The following is a 25,993-nucleotide window of genomic DNA, read 5'->3' as shown; positions in this document are numbered from 1 at the left end:
CCGTGAACTGCGATTCCTGAATCTGCACAGAGGGGTAAGTAAAAAGTTTGGGGCATTTCAATGGGTTAGCAGCTAGGCTGGGTGGGTCTACGTAGGGTAGGGGGGGTAAGGTTTTTTAAGTTAAAGGGAAAGTAAAGTCTAAAATAGAATAAGGCTAGAAATGCTGTATTTTGTATACTAAACATAAACACCACAAGCCTAATCAAACAAATGATTTATGCTTTCAAAGTTGGCCACAGGGGGTCACCATCTTGTAACTTTGTTAAACATCTTTGCAAGACCAAGACTACGCACATGCTCAGTGTGGTCTGGGCTGCTTAGGGATCATCATAAATGATCATAACAGGGAAACAAACAAAGCTGCTTGAGTTCTGCATGGCTGAGAAGTAAGGCGAGGGCTCCCTCTGCTGTTCATAAGTATTATTGTTTCCCTGCAGAGCAGTTAGGGACCGTCTGACAATTCCTATCCACAGCAGTAAATGAAGGGGGAATTTCACTGCATACAGTCAGGTTTTTTTATAAAAATGGTGCACATTTTTTTAATTAAAGTATATTGGAGATGGGTTTCTTTTTCATTAAAGAAAGTAAAAATTAGATTTTATTTTATTTTGTTGCCTTTACATGCCCTTTAAGGGCTGAATTCTCCTTTAAGCAAGTATCCCAGGTCAGGCACATAACTGTGTGAGCTGGGACCCTTGCTCAGTATATACATGTGTGTGCGCGCCAGCATGGCTGCCCTCACTGGAGTGGGATATTTTCTAACCACTAATCGCCCCATTCATACTGGAAACAGCACAAAACACGCCAACAAAACATCACAACACCAAGTGCAACAAGAGGCATTGTCAGGTGGGTTTAGTCAAGGTAAGAAACCAAGACGTTGAACACCATAACGGGGATAAATAGCAAAGTGACTGATTCATGGAAAACTAAGCAGGACAGGGGAAACAACTCCATGGCGTTTTAATATACAACAAAATAATACCTTAAGGAACAAAATGAAGCTGAAATATTTTGAATAGTCAGAAGAAGAAGAAAAAGAAGGCAAATAATGTAAAAACTATAAAAAAGAAAAAATGAAGACCAGCTGAAAAGTTGCTTAGAATTAGCCATTCTATAACATACTAAAAGTTAACTTAAAGGGGAAACCACCCCATTAACAACTCTTTAAAGTCGATGGCATGCGGGGTGATTAGTCGGGCGCAACAACTCTTTCCCTGTGACATGGCCCTAAGTCGGCTACAAACCATTTACCTAATAGTGTCCCAAAATAATAAAGGTATGGGAACGATTATCCAGGGTCTTGGAACCGGTTACCCAGATAGCTCCGAATTACGGAAATGCCATCTCCTACAGACTCTACAACGGCAAATAATTACAAAACTATAAAAAAATAAATTCAAATAACCCAAATTTTTACAAATGATTTCCTTTTTCTCTGTAATAATAAAACAGTAACTTGTACTTGATCCAAACTAATATATAATTAATCCTTATTGGAAGCAAAAACAGCCTATTGGGTTTGTTTAATGTTTACTTGATTTTCTAGTAGACTTAAGGTATGGAGATCCAAATTATGAAAAGATCAGTTATCCGGAAGACCCCAGGTTTGATTTTCTAGTAGACTTAAAGGGGTTGTTCACCTTAAGGGTCAGGGCTCAAATTTGGGAGATTAGTCGCCCGGCGACAAACCTCCTCTTCTTCGGGGCAACTAATCTCCCCTAACTGCCTCCCGCCAGCTAGAATGTAAATCGCCGGTAGGATGGCACGCGGAGCGCTTCGTTTTCCTAAGTCGCCCGAAAATTCCTCGTGAGGCAACATCGGGGGACATTTCAAAGCGAACCTATTGCCATCCCGCCGGCGATTTACATTCTAGCCATCACTTTGGGGAGATCAGTCTCCCAGAGGAAGAGAACATTTGTCGCCCGAATCTGAGCGTGTGGACCCTAAAATTAACTTTTAGTATGACGAAGAGAGTGATTTTTTAATATGGTTCTCTTTTTCTCTGTAATAATAAAACAGTAGTTTGTACTTGATCCCAACTAAGATATAATTAATCCTTATTGGAAGCAAAACCAGCTTATTGGGTTTATTTAATATTTACATGATTTTTTTTTTTACGTGACTTTAAGCATCTGGATCTAAATTAAAGAATTACAGACTTAAAGGGATTGTTCACCTTTAAATCAACTTTTAGTATGATGTAGAGAGTGATATTCTGAGACAATTTGCAATTGGTTTTAATTTCTTGTTATTTGTGGTTTTTGAGTTATTTAGCTTTTTATTCAGCAGCTCTCCAGTTTGCAGTTTCAGCAATTTGGTTGCTATTAGGGATGCACGGAATCCAGGATTTGGTTTGGGATTCAGCCAGGGTTCTGCCTTTTTCAGCAGGATTCGGATAAGGCCGAATCCTTGTGCCTGGCTGAACGGAATCCAAATCCTAATTTGCATATGTAAATTAGGGGCGGGTAGGGAAATCCCGTGATTTTTCATCACAAAATAATTTTTTCCACTTTTTCCTTTACTGACCCTAATTTGCATATTCGGATTCGGTTCAGTATTCCGAGTCAGGATTCGGGGATTCGGACGAATCCCAAATAGTGGATTCGGTGCATCCCTAATTGCTATGATTGAAATAATCCTAGCAACCATGCAGGGATTTAAAGGACCACTAACATCAATTTAAAAAAAAAAAGTCTTTATTAAGAAATAAATTACCGAAACTCCTCTTGCGCTCCTCTTCAGATAAGCTTGATCCGGCAATCCATCGTGCGGCGCTTGATTTCCCCTACCTGCTTTCCTTATAGGAGATAGCCAGGGAGTGCCGCACGATGGATCGTCGCCCTGTCGCCTTTTCTGAAGAGGAGCGAAAGCGGAGTTTCTGTAAGGTATTTCTTAATAAAGACTTCAAAGTTTAATTCGCCTTTGTGGTTTTTTTTTTTCATTTTAAACTAACGAATTTTCTTTAAAAAAATTGGATGTTACTGGTCCTTTAAAGGGGTTGTTCGCCTTTACATGAACTTTTAGTATGACGTAGAGAGGTATATTCCGAGACAATTTGCAATTGGCTTTCATTTTTTATTATTTGTGGTTTTTGAGTTGTTCAGCAGCTTTCCAGTTTGAAGTTTCAGCAATTTGGTTGCTATGATCCAAAGAATCCTAGCAACTGATTTAAGTGAGACGCATGAATATGAATAGGAGAGGCCTGAATAGAAAAATAGAGCAATAACAAAACATTTGTAGCCTTTAAGAGCTTTAGATGGGGTCAGCGACCCCTCATTTAAAATTTGGAAAGGGTCAGAATAAGAAGGCAAATAATTTAAAAAAAAAAACTACTTAGAATTGGCCATTCTATAATAATACTAAAAGTTAATTTAAAGGTGAACCACCCCATTTTTTTATTTATTTTTGCAGGGGGAAAGTGGACTGTTCCAGGCTGGGGGGATGCTATTTTCTTTGCACACCATATTTCCTGCTATGGAAAGACAGCAGCAAGGGTAGAGATAAGAAGAGGGCAGTAGAAAGGACTAGTGCAATTCACACACTGAAGGTTAATAGACTCACACAGACTCTACTTACACAGTGAAGTGATAGACGAAGCATTTCCAGCCGGTGGGCCGCTCTAAGAAGTTGTAAACTCTGCCCTGGATGTTGGTCCGGCTGAGAAGGGGTCGGCGGCCGCTGTAGATGGAAACTCTCGGATCCAAGTTGATGGTGGGTCGTGGGGGGTCGGTCGCGACCAGCGTTTCGCGCTTCAGTTCAAAAGAATTGGCCTGGCGATCCTCCTGCCGCTGCCCATTGCTGCTCCCGTCCTGCGGCAGGGGGATCGCCTCGTACAGACTGTTAATGGCATTTTCATTCATCTCCAGCGGCGCCTGTTTGTTCTGGTCGGGAGTGAAGAGTCCGAAAGTCCAGGCGGGCTGTTCTGATGACATCGGGCGATCGGTACAAAACAAGTTGGGGGGGAAAAGTCGGTCGCGACTCTGTAGTCGGTGGAGACTTGTCTCAGTCTAAAGGGAAAACACAGAAGGGAAATGCGGTGAGTCCCGGAGTCAGATCCAGCCCACATTACTTTCCCTGGGTGACTATTCACAGGCAGGGGAGGGGTTTGCTGTACAGAGCTCCTGCTGGGGCTGATCCTTGCCATTCACTCCTGTGCACTCAGCTACACCAGAGACATTCTCAGCAACTTTCCCACATACATTTCATCCAATATTTGCCAGGTCTGATTTTCAAAAGCAGCCAAAGTCAGCCCAAAACTAGCCAAGAGGCACCTCAAAAGTAGCCCAAAGATAGCCCAATATGTGCAGCGAAAGTCTTAAAAATAAATGAACATATGTGTGAAAATTACTCCTTTTTCAATTTAAATTTTCCCTGATTTGCACATTTTTCCGTGAAGCCAAATGAGAAAGACCAGGAGTGTAAGTACAGAGGGGGGACGAGGAGGTATAGGGGGTCCCATAAGGCTCTAATTCATATACAATTAAAATAAACATTGGGGAAACAGGTCAACCTCTAGACATTTTGGTGGCCAGCAGATTTTCGCCCCAAAATTTTCTGAAATTGAGGAAAGTCATCGGAAAATGCAAGAATACTTTTGGTACCCAGGGTTGCCAGGTGTAATTTACAAAACCAGCTAAAGTCAGTTACAAAACCAGCCCAAAACTAGCCAAGAGGCAATTCAAAAGTAGTCCAAACATAGCCCAATACGTGCAGTGAAAAAAAAAGTCTTAAAAATAAATGAACATATGTGTGAAATTACTCCTTTTTCAATTTCCACTGATTTGCACATTTTTCCGTGGAATTACAGAGGGGGACTAGGAGGTAAAAGGGTCCCATAACGCTCTAATTCATATACAATTTCAATAAATATTGGTAAAACAAGTCAACCTCTAGACATTTTGGTGGCCAGCAGATTTTCGCCCCAAAATTGTCTAAAATTAAGGAAAGTCATCGGAAAATGCAAAAATGCTTTTGGTACAGAACAGAGCCCCAGGGTTGCCAGGTCTAATTTACAAAACCAGCCCAAAACTAGCCAGGTGGCATTTCCAAAGTAGCCCAAACATAGCACAATATTTGCAGTGGAAAAAAAAAGTAAATTAATATATACGTGAAAATACTACTTTTTCAATTTCACTGATTTGCACATTTTTCCGTGAAGCAAAATGGGAAAGATTGGTCCCCCTTCACCAGGAGTGTAAGTATAGAGGGGGGACGAGGAGGTATAGGGGGTCCCATGAGGCTCTAATTCATATACAATTTCAATAAATATTGGTAAAACAATTCAACCCCTAGACATTTTGGTGGCCAGCAGATTTTCACCCCAAAATTGTCTGAAATTGAGGAAAGTCACCGGAAAAAGCGAGAATACTTTTAGTACAGAACAGAGTGTCAGGTGTAATTTTCAAAACCAGCCAAAGTCAGCTACAAAACCAGCCAAAAACTAGCCAAGGGGCACTTCAAAAGTAGCCCAAAAACAGCCCAATATATGTAGTGAAAAAAAGTCTAAAAAATACACAAATCTATATGAAGATATGTTATATGCCAAATATATATGAAGTTTGGGCCATTATAGTGGAATCTCAATTTTACATCCCCTGAGTTTCCCCTCATTTTACATTGTTGTTTTGTGGTCCCACCTATATATTATACATAATACATCTCCCTGATGCACCGAATCCACTATTTTGGATTCGGCCGAACCCCCGAATCCTTCACGAAAGATTCAGCCGAATACCGAACCAAATTCTAATTTGCATATGTAATTTAGGGCTGGGAAGGGAAAATAATTTTTTACTTCCTTGTTTTGTGACAAAAAGTCATGCGATTTCCCTCCTAGTCCCAAATTAGGATTTGGATTCGGTTCCGCCAGGCAGAAGGATTTGGCCGAATCCAAATCATGCTGAAAAAGGCTGAATCCTGCCCGAATCCTGAATCCTGGATTCGGTGCATCCCTACCGATTTTACATTTTCCTGGATTTTATACCATATTTTTCTGGTCCCCTGAAAAACATTAAATGGGGGTTCTACTGTATTTTGATGAACAGCATATAAATGCATGTGGGTGCCGTTCCTGAAGATAATGCTGCATGGTGATAGTGATAACCATACCTGACCCGGACCCGCAACTGCCTTATCCGCAACCCGCTGGCCACCATTAAACAGGAAGTGATGTTGCTGCAAAATGGAAGTGACATCATCAAAAGTGGGTGGTGACAGAAACAAGTTTTGTAAAATTTTAAAAGGAGTAAAATATAGACACTATAGCATAAATTTAGATGAGACCCGCAACCCGCAGACCAACATCTATACCCACACCTGAAAATCCTACCTTCATTCTGCAGGGTACGCACTTTTCTTGCAGGTACCCAACCCGCTGCAGGACTTTAGCTCATGTCCCTATATATTTATCTTTTTTCCCTATTAATAACATTGGGATCAACCACGGGTGGATATACCCTGCGGGTTTTGGGAAGAAGTTCCAGGTGCGGATATAGACGCGGGTCGGTGGTTGTGCAGGTCGGGCCGCGGGTCTTCTCAATAGCGATTTTTACTCTTTTTTTCTGATCACGTCTACTTCCAATGACGTCACTTCCAGTTTACAATGACAGCACTTCCTCTTTTACTCCTTTTTTTGAGACCACGCCTACTTCCGATGATGTCACTTCCGGTTTACAATGACAGCACTTCCTGATTCTTGATGTTCAGCAGGTCGCGTGTCCGGGTTGCGGATAAGGTACTTGTGGGTCAGGTTGGGTAGCGGGTCCAAGACGGTAAGAATGCGGGTACGGATCGGGCATGGGTTTCAAAAAATGGACCCGCGCAGGACTCTAGTGGAGGTATCGAACCAAAGAAGAAAAATGGCAGGGACTCCCAGATCCCACAAACAGGCTTGTAAAATAACTGAGAACTTTATTTAGGCCACAAAAATAAATAATTACATAGCCTTACGCGTTTTGTGCTAGTGGGCACTTTATCATAGGCTGATAGTGATACCAGGCCAGACGCCCCAGGAGCAAAGCTAAATGTCTGCATAAAGGGAATGCAGATGATTGTATTGTAAGTTAGGGGCAGGGCACCTTCATGCCTCTGTATGGGTACACGGTGCTTATACACGTGCAACAGGCATCTGCTTGTAATGAATACAATTCCCTGAATGGGAGAAAGAAAAAAATACTTTCCATTCCAGGCACAACTGTGCAGGCTTGAAAGAGAAGCGAAATTCGGCTGGCGGGTGCCGAGAGTCTGACATTTAAAGGGACAGCGGTGATAAAACATACCTCCCAACTGTCCCGTTTTTAGAGGGACAGTCCCTCTTTTGACAGCTCAACCCGCAGTCCCTCGTTTGTACTGGAAAGTCCTGTTCTTCTCTGCACTGAACAGCCAGAAAAAGAAACAAAGTTTCTAACTTAATTGGCTTTTGGCAGAGAGCCCAGAACAGCCACAGCAGCAGATAAGATATTTTTGTAACAATTTCAAGCAGGGCTGGACTAAGAATTAAAATAGGTCCTGGCATTTCAGGTGCACAGAGGCCCAAACAGCCCACACCAGGCCACTAAATACTGACTTTCTATGGCACCTTATAGCAGCATTTGCCAGAACCCACAGATGGACACAGTATGGATAAAGTGCACAAGGGTTCCTGTGAGATGTCGCTCCTCTAGAGTTGCCACCTGTCCAGTTTTCACCCGGACATCCCAATTTTGGTGTTCAAATATTTTTCAAATTTTTTTTTTTTTTAACAAATCGGAATCACAGACTGACGTATATTTTACATATGGAGAAACTTAAATATTTGATCCCTGTTTCTGGAATCACAAACGTCAAAACAAAGAGACCGTGTGAGCTTTAATGACTCTCTGAACCTGTTTTCTTCTGATTTAACCAACTGAGTTGGTTAAGGTATAAAGTGATCAGTTATTGAAGGAGATTCCTTTTTTAGTCAATAACTAAATAGTGATTTTTTTTTTTTCGACGTGGCCAATTTCAAGCAACACGGTTTTCAGGAGGCCTGTCCTGATTTTGAAATTAGGAAATCTGAACAGGGCTTTAAAGTGAATGGCGCAGTGATCAGCTTATTGTCAACTGCCACATCATTGGACCTGCCCCCAATGGTGCCAGTCCACCCCTCAAACCGCCCCCTGCTCACTCTATGCTCCTCACAGCTTTTGTCTCTTACTTGTAACTGAAAGCAGTCTTTTTCTGTCCCTTTCTGCACTGCTGGTTCTGACTCTTGAGTCAGTGTGACGGAAGCCAGTTCTCATTGCAATGCATTGTGTGCTTCTTTGGCAGCTGGTTACATGGTTTCATCTATCAGAACCAGCAGTGCAGAGAATAGCAAGATATTCATTCAATGGCAATAAAATGTAAAAAAAAAAAAACGAAAACCATTGTAATGATGGTATAATGGGAAGTTGCTTAGAATGACAAAAATGTTATTTTGGGGTTTACATCCCCTTTAATAGGCTGTGCAGATATTAGCTTGAACAAAGGAAATCACTGCACTGTTTATAAACACTTTGGAAATTTTCAACCCTCAGGCCAAGGGCGTAACTACAAATAGTACATGGATTAAAGCCTGAATGGGCCCCCTATGGGCAAAGGTATAATTGCAAATTGTAGGGGCCGCCCCCAACACAATCTGAGGGATAAACCTGAGAGATAAAGGTGAGACTAAAGGTGGCCATACACGGAGAGATCCACTCGTTTGGCAATGTCGCCAAATGAATGGATCTCTCCCCGATATTCCCACCTTGAGGTGGGCAATATCGGCCTGATCCGATCGTGGGCCCTAGGGCCCAACGATTGGATCCTAACGAATGGGAACGGGTGGTCGGATCGCGGGACCGCATCAACGAACAGATGCGGCCGCAGTCCGACGGGATTTTTAGTCCCATCCGATCGAGATCTGCCCGACTTTCGGCCAGATCTCGATCGGGGAAGCCCCTCGGGGGGCCCCATACACGGGCCAATAAGTAGCCGACTCGGTCTGTCGGCAACTTTTATCGGCCCGTGTATGGCCACCTTAAGAAACTGACGGTGAATGCATAGCTTTCAGCTATCAACCCTCCTTAAAGTGGTAACAGCCTCAGTAGTCTTTCAATGGGGTTGTTGCCTTTAAATTAAAGGTATACTGTCATGGGGAAAAAAAATGTTTTCAAAATGAACCAGTTAATAGTGCTGATCCAGCAGAATTCTGCACTGAAATCCATTTCTCAAAAGAGCAAACAGATTTTTTTATATTCAATTTTGAAATCTGACATGGGGCTAGACATATTGTCAATTTCCCAGCTGCCCCAAGTCATGTGACTTGTGCTCTGATAAACTTCAATCACTCTTTACTGCTGTACTGCAAGTTGGAATGATATCACCCTCCTCCCTTTCCCCCCCCCCCAGCAGCCAAACAAAATAACAATGGGAAGGTAACCAGATAACAGCTCCCTAACACAAGATAACAGCTGCCTGGTAGATCTAAGAACAACACTCAATAGTAAAAACCGATTTCCCACTGAGACACGTTCAGTTACATTGAGAAGGAAAAACAGCAGCCTGCCAGAAAGCATTTCTCTCCTAAAGTGCAGGCACAAGTCACATGACCAGGGGCAGCTGGGAAATCGACAAAATGTTTTGCCCCATGTCTGATTTCAAAATAATTTTTTACATTTCCCATGCGCCAATCACCATTGCTCCGGTCCAGATGAAGAAAATTTGCACGAATAAAGGGAAGGGGACAGGGGCGACAAACGGCAGTTTAAAAGCAATAACAATACATTTGTAGCCTTACAGAGCAGTAGTTTTGTGACCCCCATTTGAAAACTAGAAAGAGTTAAACGAAGAAGGCATATAATTCAAAAACCAATTGAAAAGTTGCTTAGAATTGGCAATTTTATAACATACTAAAAGTTAACTTAAAGGTGAACAACCCCTTTAAGTAGGCCATACGCCTGTTCTACTTTCAGCTGTTGAAAAAAGCTAATCACTGATTGGTTGCTATGGGTTACTGCCTAGGTGCCAATTGGTTAAGTGTTTATAAATGAGCCTGTGTTTGCACAGCTGGACTATTGTGTCTGTGGTGTAGGCGCCAGCTGACTATTGGGTAAATTCGATGCAAATGCACACATTGGTACAATAATGATATTTCAGTTATCCTTTAGGTCTAGTTACCCATAGCAACCAAATAGCTATTACCATGTATTAGCCAAAGTGCAGTTAAAATAACATGAATACAACACTAATGGTGGGTTTTTTTTATGGGTTGCTGCGCCTGGGAAAACCTTGTGCCTTTTATTACATATCAGGGTTAATGCCCAAGTGCCCCCTATTTGACCGCTCCTGGAGTACTGATTTATAAATAAAGTGTTGCACATTGCCACCTTGTGGCAATAACATGTTTTGTAGAGTATTGCAGGATAAAAAATAATTGGAACATACAGGATAATACAAGTATGGGATCCATTATCTGGAAACCCGTTATCCAGAAAGCTCCGAATTACAGAAAGGCTGTGTCCCATAGACTCCATTTTATCCAAATAATCCAAATTTTTAAAAACGATTCCCTTTTTTTCTGTAATGATAAAACAGTACCTTCGACTTGATCCAAACTAAGATACTGTATAATTAATAGGGTTGCACCGAATCAACTATATTGGATTCGGCCAAACCGCATATGCAAATTAGGGGTGCAAAGGGGAAAACATTTTTTACTTCCTTGTTTTGTGACAAAAAGTCACGCAATTTCCCTCTCCGCCCCTAATTTGCATATGTAAATTAGGATTCGGTTCGGCCGGACAGAAGGATTCGAACCCGAAACCTGCTGAAAAAGGCCGAATCCCGAACCGAATCCTTATTGGAAGAAAAATCAAGTTATTGATTTTCATCAACTTATAATGTTTAAATGTTTTTCTAGTATACTTAAGTTATGAAGATCCAAATTAAGGAAAGATCCGTTATCCGGAAAACTCCAACTCCCAAGCATTCTGAATAACAGGTCCAGTACCTGTATAGATTATACTCATTACTATCATGTGTTTATTGAGGTCCAACAAATGCGTTGATTGGTACATGCATGGCTGCAGGTTTAGTGGCTAGAGGAAGCTACCTAGTTGCCTAGTTGGGGGAGAACCAAGTTTTCAGAATACAGGTATGGGACCTGTTATCCAGAATCCTTGAAAGCTGGGGTTTTCCGGATACTGGACCTTTCTGGAGTTTGGAGCTTCATATCTCAAGACTACTAGAAAAATCATGTAAACGTTAAATACGGCTGGTTTTGCTGCCAGTAAGGATTAATTATATCTTAGTTTGGATCAAGTACAAGCTACTGTTTTATTATTACAGAGAAAAACTAAATTGTTTTTAAAAAAATTTGGATTATTTGAACAAAATGGAGTCAATGGGAGATGGCCTTTCCGTAATTTGGATAACGGGTTTTAGGTTAACGGATCACATGCCTGTATCCCAGGAGATCTCAAAGCACTTTCTTGGTCTCAAGGATTTTAAAATGAAATAAAGAGTTGGTTAATTAACCACCAATGCCCTATTGTGCAGATAAGAAGGGTGTTTAAAGGAGAAGTAAACCCTTGCTACTAAAATCCCCTACCCCCAAACCCTAAATAAACCCCCCTCCCTGCTTCCCCCCAGCCTAGGTGCAGGCCCAGAATTGTGGAAAGGCCACAAAGGCTCAGGCCTAGGGCGGCAGGATTTTAGGGGGCGGCATGCTGCCCAACTACACCCACATTGGTTTAGAAACACTGGGGATGCACTACAATTTCCGATAGTCACGGAAATTGCCAAAGCGCTGGAAGAAGACCCAAAGATTACCGAATCAGCTGAAGATGGCGCCCATGAATTCCGCTGGACAGAATCTGCACCGAGGGGTAAGTAAAGAGTTGGGGGCATTTGTCAATGTAGGGTAGGGGATTTCAGTAGCAAGGGTTTGTTACTCCTTTAAGAGGTAGTAAAACCCTCAAGACTGGTCATTAGGTTGTAAGATAGGGCCACAATGACTGTATCACCTTGCATTGCTGTATATATGGTATGCGTAGCTCCGGTTCACTTTATGTACTTGTATTATATACTGATTTCTATTGAACCCGTTTATATAGAGAACAAAGAATGCTCTTTGCTAAAAAGGAACTGTTTTTTGGACAGTATACTAGGAAAATGCATGGGGAGGTAGGGGGTAAATTATATACTTGATTAACAAAACAAAAAAGGAATTCAGAGGATACTCAGCAGACAATGGGTGATTTATCAAAGCAGTTCCTTTTAATCAACTTGCACTGATGGGTTGTTAAGTAAGTTTGTGCTGCTGCCAGATTGGATTGGAGTGAATAGTGGTGTTTTATCAATGATCCCTTGCTTGATTGGTTTTGTGGGGGAGGCAGCGTGGGGTAGGACAATAGTTCTATTCGGCGGAAGGAGAACAGCACTTTGTAAAGTTTTAGGCTTATGTCCATAAGGATGTGGAGGATGAGAGACGAAATCTGTATAGAAAGTTAGCCAAACAACACAGGCTAGTGTAGCGGGGATCTCCCCTGCACGTTTATTTCGTCAAATGATGTAACGTTTCGGGGGCGTACCCCTTCATCATGAAGGGGTACGCCCCCGAAACGTTACATCATTTGACGAAATAAACGTGCAGGGGAGATCCCCGCTACACTAGCCTGTGTTGTTTGGCTAACTTTCTATACAGATATCGTTGGGAGAGGCGCCGACCCCTCCAGCCAGCACCGGGCAATTATCCTCAGGAGAGACTCAGGGGAAATTAGGTATATGTGTTGCTGGATGAGAGATGAAAACATGGAGCCAATGCACCAGAAAGCACCCTGATTGGCTTCCATAGGAATGTGCCATAGGGCTCTCCCACCCTTCATATTTTGGTAAAATGCTCTCTTTTATACCATATACAGGTATGGGACTTGTTATCCGGAAATCCAGAATGAGGAGGAATAGTGAAGATAAACTTGATCATTTCAGAAACGGTGCAGCATTTTTAATTGATTGTATTTAGAAAGTTTCTTATTTCAGTATGCTGAAGCTTATATTAAATGTTTGCGATAGTTCCCCTTTAAACGCTTCAGTTAGACAATACAACGTTTTTTATTTGTTAGTTCTAGCAAGTCTCTAACAGAGACATCAATAACACAATGATAACAATGATCCAGAAGCTCCAGACATTCAGGTCATCACTGCTCAGATCTCAGACGGCCCTATGCAATTAATTGTTCTCTGATCAGATAATCACTGGCAGTGACAAGTCCATATGTTCACCAGCTGTCTGCAAAGACGTGTCCTTGAGTGGGTGTCATCTTGTCTTGGCTCATTGGGGCAATGTGGCACATTCAGCAATAATTTCATGTGGACTGTGTGTTGTTTTTATGCTGCTCATTTCAATTCAATTGTATTACCGGTAATCATTGAGAGGGGAAATGGGGCAATCAGTTGGATGTTGAGAATTTATGTTTGGGGTTATCTGATGATAATATTGATTTTAAACTGTGACCTGATTGCTAGGGTCCCACTTTTCTTAGCAACAGATCTTGGTTTCAATAACTAGAAGAAGAAAAGTAGAAATATAAATCCCTGAAGTCATGGCAAGATTGTGCTATTGGTACTTATGATTTTTTTTTTTTGCTACCGCTGGGTCTGTTAACCTGGGCATATAGACAAATACAAGAGTCCTCTGCACTCAACTCATTATCAATATATTGACCTGGGCATACCTGTTCTGGAAGATATGAGCACCCCATTTGTTGACTCATGCTGGATTAAACTTTACTTGTCCTCCAGGTTAACAAAGGGATCATAATGCAGGTCTGTTGTGAGTGGACCTTACCAATGTCCCAATAAGGACCTCATCCTGCTTGGTCCAGACCAATAAGCTGCAACACAAAGGCTTAAAGGGCTAAGTGAGCATCTTAAATTGGCCCATGTATAACCAGCTTTACTTGCAACAACTCCTAGATCTCCACTCTCACCTGCTGCCTCAAATTCCAAACCTTATTATTTTATCATGGACTCTATTGCTCTACAGCAGAAGACCTTCTGTGTGGTTCAACATTTCACCAAGGAACCATTGTTCTAAGAATATCTAGCGCAGCAAATAACCTGATTAACATTCATACATTAAAGGAGCATATAGATGAGAAAATAGGCATCCTCCCCAAATCTCATCCCAGTACCTTCAGTCTGGGCTCCCCCAACCAATAATTTGTGTTCCCTTGGATGGGCAGTTTAACAGGAACCACTGCTCTCTAATGTACAGTCTACTGTGCTGTAGCGTCTTCTAAGTAATGAGGAAAACATAATCACCAGGGACTACTCTTAGGGTAAGGCCAGACGAGATTCGGGGAGATTTTGTCGCCTGGCGACTTATTGCCACGTCTTTTGCGCGACTATCTCCCCGAACTGCCTCAGCGTTTTTTCCCCATAGGCTCGAATGAAAAGTTGCCTGCGCTAATGCACACGCGGCGATGCGTTTTCAATAGTCGCCCAAAGTTGCCTCACTGAGGCAACTTTGGGCGACTATTGAAAACGCATCGCCGCGTGTGCATTAGCGCAGGCGATTTTGCGCTGTAGCCTATGGGGAAAAGACGCTGAGGCAATTCGGGGAGATAGTCGCGCAAAAGACGTGGCGATAAGTCGCCAGGCGACAAAATCTCCCCGAATCTCCTCGTCTGGCCTTACCCTTAAGGCTGTATCTATACGTTGGTATCTACCAGAGTGTGCATTGTTGTGTTAACACTCAAAGGCAGGGTATGGCAGTTCCTATACTTAAGACACATGGGACACCAAGATGAGACTTTTGGATTTCTCAGCTTCACCAACAGTTCATGCCACAGATGAACACATAGAGAAGGAAGAAAGGTGCCAACAGCTCCATGGGAAGGTGGCCTTTGACATAAGAACAGTAGAGAGAAAATCAGCCCAAATCTGTGATTTATCTCTTATACATCAGTCCAGTTTGGATGAAGTCAGAGCCCACGGCAGCCCCTCAGTACAAGGCCACATATCCATCTCTTTATCTCTATAAAAGTAGAATTCCCAAGGTGATTAGAGCAATGGGAATTCAACTTCTCTCATAAGTCCATGTAATATATTTCATTATTTATATCAGTCCCTGATGCCAGAGAGGGAATTCCTTGCAGTCAAAGGGAGAAAATACTAATTCGGTTCACACAGTACCCTGGTGAGATTTGAACCCAAGACCCCTTATTTTTATTGCAAGGCATTCATTCTAACCCATGAGTTGCTAGTCTGCAGGACTGTAGTAAACAGAGAAAGTATTCTTATTGGGAATATTCCAACGACGATTCCTATCCACCACGCAGATTACAAATAAAATCCCAGTGATAAGTACCCTTATGTGGATACAAATAAAATAATTTTTGCTCACTAAATACCATCCTTTATGCTTCTGCACCACACTGCACCAATTCATTATCCATTGTCAGTTGTGCAAAGGCATTACACACATAAACACCCCTGTTCTTATGCAAACTGGCAAACATATACAATTAAAACCTTTGTTTTTGGATTATAGGGTGTGCTACTGCATTGGCACTGGCCTAATATTCATATTGTCTTTTAATCATATGCCATCATCTTCTGCTGCTGCTCTGTACAATAGGTTATTATGCAAGGTTACCGGAAAAGCAAAGCCCCAGTAGCTTTGAGTATCGTTGGCAGAGAAATGGCAATTAGAAAGGTCTTTATGACATTTGGTGGGCATAAGTATAGTTGACCACCATTGTTTGGACTATCCTATTCATTTCACTGCAATCACAACCGAAAGACTACACGGGCCTGAACAATCCAACAGCAAAATTGGAAAGGGAACTCCAGCAGCTTGAAGGCAAAAAACATTTATTCCAGGTTGTGGTAACATGACCTGTTTACTTGATAAAGGGTATTGACCCGAAACATGTTGTGGAATAAAAGCTTTTTCCCTTTCCTTTTTTGCTTTTGGATTGTTCACTGATTTAGTTGCAGTATGGAGCAACTATAAAGGAATTGGACATATTATTCTAAACTTTACCCACTGACCACCAACCCTTCTCTTTTTTGGACTACATGGGCCTGCCCCTTCCTCCCATTCTGCAGTATTTGTTTGGGACGGCTGTTAGATCATGCCAACTGCAAAGATCAAGACGTTGGTGTTGTAGTGACGTCTACAATATAGTTATTTATTTGCAAGTGTATTAAATGTGTGCCTTGTTCCCTGATAAAACATGTCTGTGTGCCAGCTAAAAGGATATGTTTGTCTTTAACCTTCAGCTTAAAAGGCACCTATTACATTAATATGGGGAGGGATTTAATACTATTTTGCCCAAAAATATGCTTGTAGCAAGAGCTATGCTGCCTGCACTGGGAGAAGGCCTGGATTTATCGGCAGGCAATAAAGGCCCTGGCCTAAGACAGCAGAAGTCTGACCACTGGTCGCAGCTGCACTGGGGACTGGGTGGAAGATTTAAATGTCCTGTCTGCCCAGTCCCCAGTGAAGAAGATAATATAGGAGCGGGTGTTGGCAGCAGTGGATGGGTGACGTTCTACATTGGTTGCATGGTGGTGCAAGCAGCAGGGACTAGCGGGCAGCTTTATTAAGGGTCGAAGTGAAATTTTAAAAAAAAATTGGTCAGAAATCTGAAATTCGAATTGTGAATTATCCAAACTTGATTTGAGTTTTAATTCGAATTTCTATATTTATCATATTCTGGCCCTTTAAGAACTAGAATTTGACTATTCGCACCCTAAAACCTGCCGAATGACTGTATAAGTCAATGGGAGAGGTCCCAGGGATCAATTTGGTGATGTTTGTAGCCTTCCTGACATTCGAGAAAAAAACTGGAGTCGAGTTTTTTAAATTCGAATCAAATTCGACTCAAAGTTTTTGGGTCGTTTAAATTAGTTTGAGTTTAACAAATTCGATTTTATTAATAAATTTCAACGAGTCGAATTTGTGGAAGTTTAGGGGAGTTTAAAAAAACTGCAGGAGTTCGAAATTCGACCCTTGAAAGTAACCAGGAGCTGCTTTTTGCCACCCACTGGTAACTTGTTCAGTGCTGCAACTTGAGGTAAGTTACTCAACTTGACTCATTGAAGTGCGACATGGGGAAGGCTTGGTTATACAAGCAGCTGGGCGGCCAAGGGAAGCACAATTTTTAAATCTATCCCTGACTTGGAGACTTGCTTGATATGCACATTATTGTCACCAAACATGGCTGCCCCTCTGCACCCGGAGCTGTGATGGATTGTGCCACCCTGGACTTGTTAGTAATTCTGGGGTACTCCTTGTAGGTTCTATCAATAACCGCTACAGACTCGCACCTATGAAATCTCCCATTAATTCTATTAATAACACAGTCTGCATTGGCACCCTGGAAGTGACCACATTCCCACTCAGTGTTTGCCAGAATTGGCATCTTATTCACATACCGACGCAAGGTAACTAGGAATGATGCTAGAATTCTTCGGAAAAAAAACCCTCTGAATTGTAGAGGAAAAACATTTTAATTTGCATCCAAAAACTGCACTTTGCACACAGCGCTGCGCCACTAAGTGAGCCTTTAGGTGTTTATAGCAGGGGTCCCTAACCTTTATTTACCCGTAAGTCACATTGAATTTTAGAAAGATTTGGGGAGCAACACAAGCATGAAAAAAAGTTCCTGGGGGGGGCAAATGAGTGCTGATATTCGGAAGCAGGTCTGGACTGTATAAAGCTAATCAGTGATTTGTATAGGTTACTGCCTAGCTGCAACTTTGCCCAGCGTTTATAAATGAGCCCCAGGGACTTCTAAGGCTGCTTACAGCAGCCCCTGTGGCATTTGCCAGAACCCACAGATTGACAGCCTGTTTGGTAGAAGATCCAAAAATATATTTATAGTCATTGCTATATAAAAAATATACTTATTGAAACATCTTTAAAAAACAACATTACCCCACATGGAACCTAACGCGTTTCATGCTTCTAAGCACTGTTTGGTAGCCCCTGTGTGGACTACCAGTCTCAATGAGCCTCTATTTGGCAGTACATCTGTTTTTTATGCAATTAAAATTTGCCTCTAAGCCTGGAATTCAAAAATAAGCACCTGCATTGAGGCCACTGGGAGCAACATCCGAGGGTTTGAAGAGCAACATGTTACTCACGAGCCTCTGGTCGAGGATCACTGATCTATAGCATCCATTCCTACTTAAAGGAGAATTCAACCCTTTAAGAAATAAATCCTTACCCCCCACCGCACGTAGACCCCCTCCCTTCAGCCTAACTGCCCCTCGGGGAAATGCCCCATACTTTATACTTACCCCTCAGAGCAGTTTCTGGCATCCGAGTTCCACGTAGCCATCTTCCGGGTCTTCGGCAAGTTGAGTGGGAGATCGCCATGTCGGTGCATGCGCAGCTGGAGCGATTTGCCGGTCTGCGACAACTTCGCATGTGCCGAAACTCACGAAAATTGCCGAAGACCCAGAAGATGGCTATGTGGAACACGGATGCCAGAAACTGTGCTGAGGGGTAAGTATAAAGTATGGGGCATTTCCCCGGGGTGGCAGTTAGGCTGGGGGGAGGAGGGAAGGGGGGTCTACGTGGGGTGGGGGTAAGGGTTTATTTCTTAAAGGAGAAGGAAATCTACTGAAGCAGTTTGTTGCCAATAGATTAGCCACAATAGTGCAGGCTACAACACTATATTTATCCTGCTGAATGCTTACCATACTTGAGTAAACAGCTCTTGAAGTGTTCTGTTTGTTTAGGCTAGTAGCTGCCATATTGGCTAGGTGTGACATCACTTCCTGCCTGAGTCTCTCCGTGCTGACTCATAGCTCTGGGCTCAGATTACAGCAGGGAGGGGAGGAGGGAGTTGGAGAGGAACAAACTGAGTATGCTCAAGGCCATGCCCTGGAAGTTTAAGCTGAAAACAGGAAGTCTGATAAAGAAGCCCATGAGTACACAATAGAAGGAAAGAAATGCTGTGTTTCTTTTGACAGAGGACTCAGAGCAGCATTACTTTGAGGGTTTACTGGTGTATTTATATAGACCTTTCTGATGAAGCTTACTTAATTTTAGCATTTCCTTCTCCTTTAAAAGTTTGAATTCTCCTTTAATTCATTGTCTAAGGTTCCATCAGCAAGCACTGTGAGATTGAAACCCAGAAAAGGTGGCCATACACGGGCAGATAAAGCTGCCGATATTGGTCGTTTGGACCGATTTGACAGCTTATCTGCCCGTGTATGGGGGCTTCCGACGGGTCTTCCCGATCTATATCTGGCCACGATATCGATCGGGAAGGTTGGATTTTTAACCGACCCGTCGGAGCCCCTTGGCGCATCGTAATTCGATCGTTCGGCCGTACGGCCGAACGTTCGAATTACCCCCGATATAGCCATGCTGTTTAGTGGCATATCGGGGAAAGATCTGCCCGTTTGGCGATGTCGCCAAACGAGCGGATCTTTGAGTCTATGGCCACCTAAAGTCTAACAACGACCAGAACAGAAATGGTTAAAATCTCTTTTTAAGTAAGAAAATGTGCCCTTCATGTTACTGTCACATGAAAGCATGCGCTCAGATGTGGTTTAGTTGATTCCTACACAGTCAGCAAAATGCAGATCTTGCAAAATATCTTGAGATTCAGCCAAATTCTGGATTCGGTTGATCCCTATAAAAACATTTTACAAAGTTAAAATGAAAACTAATGGGACGTCTGTATGTTGGGGAAAAAAACCTTTGTCTCTAATTGCAAATGTCATTCTCCAGCTCCAGTCCGCACCCCCGTGCCTGTAGCACTGCAACTAAATTAGGAAAGTGATGAAAATTGTTTCCATATTTCCTCTGTTTACGTGAGATTATTACGTGCAACGGTTTCCAGTGCTGATGATGAGGACGAGCGTCCAATCAGAGAATGCCTGTGTAAATCTCCTTTGCAAATAACATCTGCTTTTTTTAGCTTAGTAGAAAGAAACCAATGCAATCCAACATGTCTTTCCCCTGCATTCTGGAAGAACTGTACAGGTATGGGCAGCGCCGGCATCAGGGGGGACAGGGGGAAGAGTTGTATGGGGCCCCCGAGGGTAAGGGGGGCCCGGCCACGCTGCACTTACTTGATTGCACTCACTTACTTGTTGTGTGGGGGGGCCCTGGGCACCAATTCTTTTTTTAAAACTTCTGGGGGGCAATTTTTTGTACATGGATGTTTAAGGGGGGCCCTGGCCATCAATGTTTTTATAACATGGGGGGGGGGCCTGGACACCATTTTTTGTTTACCGTGTGGGGTCCTAGCCACCAATATTTTTTAATGGGGGGCCCTGACCACAAATGTTTTTTTATTAACATGTGGAGACCCTATCCACCAATTTTTTTTAATGTGTGGTAGGGGGTGGGGAGGGAGGGCAGTCTTGTGGGTGGGGCTTACGGTGGGCACAGCCCAGGGGGCCAGGAAATTTTGTCGTACGGGGCCCTGTGATTTCTGATGGCGGCCCTGGGTATGGGATCCGTTATCTGGAAACCCATTATCCAGAAAGCTCCAAATTACACAAAGGTCATCTCCCATAGACTCCATGTTATCCAAATAATCCAAATATTTAAAAAAAAATTTCCTTTTGCTCTGTAATAATAAAACAGTAGCTTGTACTTGATCCTAACTAAGATATAATTAATCCTCATTGGAAGCAAAACCAGCCTATTGGGTTTATTTAATGTTTACATGATTTTCTAGTAGACTTAAGGTATGAAGATCTCAATTATTGAAAGATCCATTATCCAGAAGACCCCACGTCCAAAGCATTCTGGATAACAGGTCCCATACCTGTATCATAAAAATGGGACAACATATTTGTGTGTGTGTGGCTAGGAAGGAGCCATACTGGTACACAGGTCCAATATTTACTTCCATTACTGTATAAGTGACTATTATGTGGGTGAGACTTGGGCGTACCCTGCCATTATGGTGATTGGAGTTAAAAAGGAGGTTGTGCATGTGAGGCTTGGCTGAGTGATTCCCTTTCATTCTCTGCATCTTTCCCAAAGGGATAAGTGACTGTAAATGCCAGTCATCTGGTAAGAGGGTGATACAATTCATGCCTAAACATGGGGCACCCCACACTTGTCTGACAGTTTAGAGAACTAAAGGCTGTAGCACAACTGTCCTTACTGCTGGGAGTCACTGTGCCATTTGATGAGAGTAACTGTGCCATTTAAAGGGCTTCCAACACTTTTTTTCAGATTCGTCACCAGAAAAACATTTTTTTTTTCCAATTTACCCTATATTTTCTATTTGTGACCGTGTTTTTAATATTGAAGTTTATTGAAGTATGTGAGCTTTTTGAGAAGTGTATCTCTGGTGACTTTGTGGATGTTGACTTTTTATTTCTCTTTCTCTTCCTGATTTTTAAATGTATGCTCTACCAAATAAATCTAAATTTAAAACCGTGCAGTGAGGCTTGCAGAACTCTTTTACCATCAACGTGGAACCTTCCTTACCCAAAGCTTTAGGTTAATGGCACACATGTTAAAATTGCCTACTGTTTTTTTAATGGGAATGACTAGGCTGGTTGCACAAGTAAGTTTGAACAAGAAAACAGGCAATTATGCATGACAGGTGACAGTTGCTCGCTTGGGGTGAATATACAATATATTCTCTATATTCTTTAAACTCTAGAGACTTGGGGTTGTAGTGTGAAACATTCAATCTCTGATGTACTTTTCCATGCTTTTTTATCTACAATGCAGCATTTTCCCATAATTCCAGCGTAACTGAGGGTTTTTTTTATGTTTTATATTCCACAATTACTGAGTGTGCATTGGACACGACTGGTCAAAATTGCCAGCTAAGAATGTGTTGTTTGCAGAGATCAGCCTCAAAATTACATTTGCATATGTTTTTTTAAGGGATACTGTCATGGGAAAAAATTTTTTTTCAAAATGAATCAGTTAATAGTGCTGCTCCAGCAGAATTCTGCACTGAAATCCATTTCTCAAAAGAGCAAACAGATTTTTTTATAATCGATCTTGAAATCTGACATGGGGCTAGACATATTGTCAATTTCCCAGCTGCCCCAAGTCATGTGACTTGTGCTCTGATAAACATAAATCACTCTTTACTGCTGTACTGCAAGTTAGAGTGATATCACCCCCTCCATTTTCTCCCCAGCAGCCAAACAAAAGAACAATGGGAAGGTAACCAGATAGCAGCTCCCTAACACCAGATAACAGCTGCCTGTTAGATCTAATAACAGCACTCAATAGTAAAAACCGATGTCACACTGAGACACATTCAGTTTCATTGAGAAGGAAAAACAGCAGCCTGCCAGAAAGCATTTCTCTCCTGAAGTGCAGGCACAAGTCACATGACTTGGGGCAGCTGGGAAATTGACAAAATGTCTAGCCCCATGTCAGATTTCAAAATTTAATATAAAAAAAATCTGTTTGCTCTTTTGAGAAATGGATTTCAGTGCAGAATTCTGCTGGAGTAGCACTATTAACTGATGCGTTTTGAAAAAAACATGTTTTCCGATGACAGGATCCCTTTAGGAGCAAGTCTGCCAAGCCTGTTCACATGGCATGCTGAGGGAACTCTTGAATTACCCCAACATTTTGCCACCCCTAATATTCTGCCGCCCTAGGCCTGGGCCTTTGTGGCCTCGCCATAAATCCGGGCCTGAATATCTGGCCAAAAATCAGGCAGATCTCGATCAGGGATTTCTGTCGGATCTAGGACCGCAACAGTTTGATGAGGTCATCACTCCGACTTTTCATATCCCCTTCATTGTAATGCGATTATTTGGCCCTAGGTGGCCCTATCGGAGGAAAGAGTAAGGATTGGCCACCTTAAGTCAGCTGAGATAGAAATTATCAAGTTAGATCAGGTGGGAACATGTGCCTTGCTAGGGCTAGACAGAGAGACAGGAGATGGATGGCAGGTTGTTTTAGGAAGCAAGGAACAGTCAGGGTAGCCAGCAAGGACAGCTGGTGTCCCAAAGAGGAATTTTTGGGGAAGAGCCCCAGGCAATGATGTGCCAGTAACCCCCAATAAGAAAAGCCCCTACCTACAACCCTGGATAGTCCCCCCACCCCTAGTTCATTACTCCTGAAAGTGTCCGTAATACATTGCTCATGTATCGATGCAGTGGAGCTCATGGGGACCATCTTCCGGATCTCCTGTCTTCTTCGGGTCCTTTTCACTCCTTTCTGCAATTCACTGGACTTTAGTCACATGTGCAGTTGCTACAAACTGGAAGACTACTCCAACTGCACCCGCTCCAATACAGCGCTCCTTACAGATGAAGACTGAAGATCCGGAGATGGCGCCCATGAGCTCTGCTGCGCTTACTCTGCACCGATATGTCAGCAATCTATTCAGCACACTATCAGGGGTAATGAACTCGTGCTTTAAATTAAGAAGCAGTGGTTTCAAGTGCAGATCATAGAGCTTTTAGCAATGTTCAGTCTCTCTCTGCATAGGGTAAGGGCACACCTGGCGATTCGGGGAGATTTAGTTGCCTGCCAACTAACTGCCTCTTCTTTGGGGTGACTAATCTCCCCGAACGGCTTCCCCCTGTCCCCCCCCCCCGGAATCGCCAGGTGTGCCCTTACCCTTAAACTAATGTTAACAAGGCTCCACCAAACACATTTACTAAAGGGCGAAGTGAAAATTCGGCAGCATGACGTCATTTCGTCACTTCGCCGATTTACTAAAGGTCACTGGCGTGATTTTGCAGAGGAGATAGACTGGCGCAACTTCACACTCTTACGCCAGGCTCAGTTGAAAGAGCATTACCACGCAAATTCAATAAGTTTTTGGTTTTACTGACCGTTACCTCTATCGCCAGACTTGCCTTTGCCACCTCAGACCAGGCGTAGTGCAATAGAGTAGATAGGAGTCTTTTCTGGCGTCTTTTCCTTTTTACAGGGTGATAGGCTGAAAAAAATCCAAAAATTTTTTGGGGTACCCTCCTTCCCCCCTACATTTGATAACATATGGCAACTAAACTAAACTGTGGGCACATGTGTAGGGCAATATAACACCTCTATATAATTTTATTAAGGTTCCCTGGCCTTGTGTAGTGTAATGTATTTGCTGCAGCATATTGTACTTTAACTGCACGCCGTATGCAGATTAGCCAACGCTATCATAACTTCGAACTGCTGAGCGTATTTCCGCTATCGCAACTTCGCGAACGTTCGGTATCCTGTGCGCAACTTTGGGTCTTTTGTGAATTAGCGTTGTCCACGCGAATTTATGCCTGGCGAAGTGTTACGATGTGCGCAAAGCCGGCCCGTTAGTGAATTTGCCCCCAGATGTTTAGAATAGATCTGTCATATTGCAAAACCATACGTGGAACATCCATACTGGATCTGCTTTGCATAACAGTGTCATTTCTACATACCTCCCAGTAGGGTGGCTAATCTCCCCGAAAAGGCTTTCCGCCGGCTAGAATTACTTCGTTTTCCGAAGTCGCCCGAAGTTTCCTTGTGAGGCAACTTTGGAAAACGAAGCGCTCCGAGGGCCATGCTGCTGGTGATTTACATTCCAGCCGGCATTTTGGGGAGATTAGTCGCCTGAAGAAGAGGAGATTTGTCGCTGGCCGACTTATCATCCTGGAATCTTAGCATTTGTCACCACCCTAAACCAGTTCCGTAAACTATCCAATATGTAAGAATTCTGCATTAAGCCCTAAGCCCTGTAATGAATGGTAACTGTCTGTCAGCTACGAGTTCTGCATAAAGAAATGCATCCCAAATCCATCTTGGACCAGTTTCATACATGATCCCTACTAGAGCCTGAGGCACGGTGAGATTAAATGATTTTCCCCAGGTTACATTCTCTAACAAAAGGAATTCAATAGCCTGTCTTACTACTGAGCCATTCGCATACCCAAAAGTGTTCTCCTTTGTTAATCATTGAAAGCACCTAGGGCTCTGTTAGAAACATAAGAACAGCCATTGATAGAGGCACAGGAATTCCTTGTTACAAAAAAAAAAAAAGTAAATGAAAGACATGTTGGGGCATGGTACAGTGTGTGGTGTGAAGCTTTCAGCCTTCACAGTTCTTTCTTCCAGCCGTGCATGTCTCAATTTCTATTTTTACACTATTTGGCTTAGAAAATAGTTGGCTCTTTAGAAATAAACAGTAAAACTTTATTCTAACACTGCAAAAAAATGTGCTGGAGGTTCCAGCTGCGTCCCCACTCCAGCCCTATTGCATAAGAGACGCTTGCAGATTTTATCCCTCACTCCGTTCACGTTTCATGCTCAGATAATTTCCCAAAATAGGGACTTTTTTAACAAGGTGGAGGAGGAAACGGGTGCTTTTTCATAAAGAGAGAGGTGTCTTGGACGTTGTAGGATAATAGGAGAATAAATGACCAGCCTTTATGATGACGTATAAGAAGTTTAACCAAGCTGACTCGCCAACATTCTTTCTCTGTGAACAGGTTTATGAAATCTCAGAAGAGGCCACAGACCTACCTACTTATCCGGCATGTTCCATGATTTTGTGGAAGACAATGAAGAAATGAAGCTGATCTTGGAAGTCCTTAGGTTTCCTTTTGGATCTCATACCCAGAGGAGCACTTGAAAGCAACTTCTCCGGCACTTCCTATATCATTTCTTGCTTTTCTATTCCTCGCCTCTAACCAAAAAAAAAAAAAGTTGTTCTTCCTCAAAATGGAATTTCAGGCTAATCTTAGACAGTAAACACACAAGTTTTTCCTCCCTCCACTGTGATACAGGAAGCATGTTCATTAACACCAGAAGCTGCCCTGCTGCTGACAGCCAATACTATTATTGTAACCTGAGATACTTTTAAGGGGGAAAAAAAAAACTCTTCTGGTCTCAGTTTGGTTAACTCTTCAATGGAGTTTCGTAGAGTAACATCTTTCTGTTGCAGAATTTGTGACTGCTGAGACCAAGCCCTGCCTCAAAGTAGATGGGGAAGGGGTGTTGTTTTTTATTGTCAGAGCCACAAATAGAGCTAGCCAAAGGCAAGATGCATTCCTGGCAGTTACA

At 42.6% G+C, this 25,993-nt stretch overlaps 1 protein-coding gene across 4 annotated transcripts in view; it reads right to left on the bottom strand.

Annotated features, from left to right (window-relative positions):
• Window positions 1-25,769, bottom strand: part of kcnq1.L (potassium channel, voltage gated KQT-like subfamily Q, member 1 L homeolog) — an 83,258-nt gene extending 57,489 nt beyond the window's left edge. Inside the window, exons 1-2 of one of the 4 annotated variants that reach the window (XM_018256398.2) lie at window positions 25,454-25,769; window positions 3,580-4,010 (exon numbers count right to left, since the gene is read on the bottom strand). In XM_018256398.2, the coding sequence (XP_018111887.1) occupies window positions 3,580-3,935 (356 nt within the window). In that variant the 5' untranslated portion in view covers window positions 3,936-4,010; window positions 25,454-25,769. 4 annotated transcript variants of the gene reach the window in all.
• Window positions 25,770-25,993: the final 224 nt, after the last annotated feature.

This window comes from Xenopus laevis, chromosome 4L, assembly GCF_017654675.1.
Source record: "Xenopus laevis strain J_2021 chromosome 4L, Xenopus_laevis_v10.1, whole genome shotgun sequence".
Lineage (NCBI taxonomy): Eukaryota > Metazoa > Chordata > Amphibia > Anura > Pipidae > Xenopus > Xenopus laevis.
The sequence above is the reverse complement of the archived record's forward strand: the minus strand, read 5'-3'. Positions and strand labels throughout refer to the sequence as shown.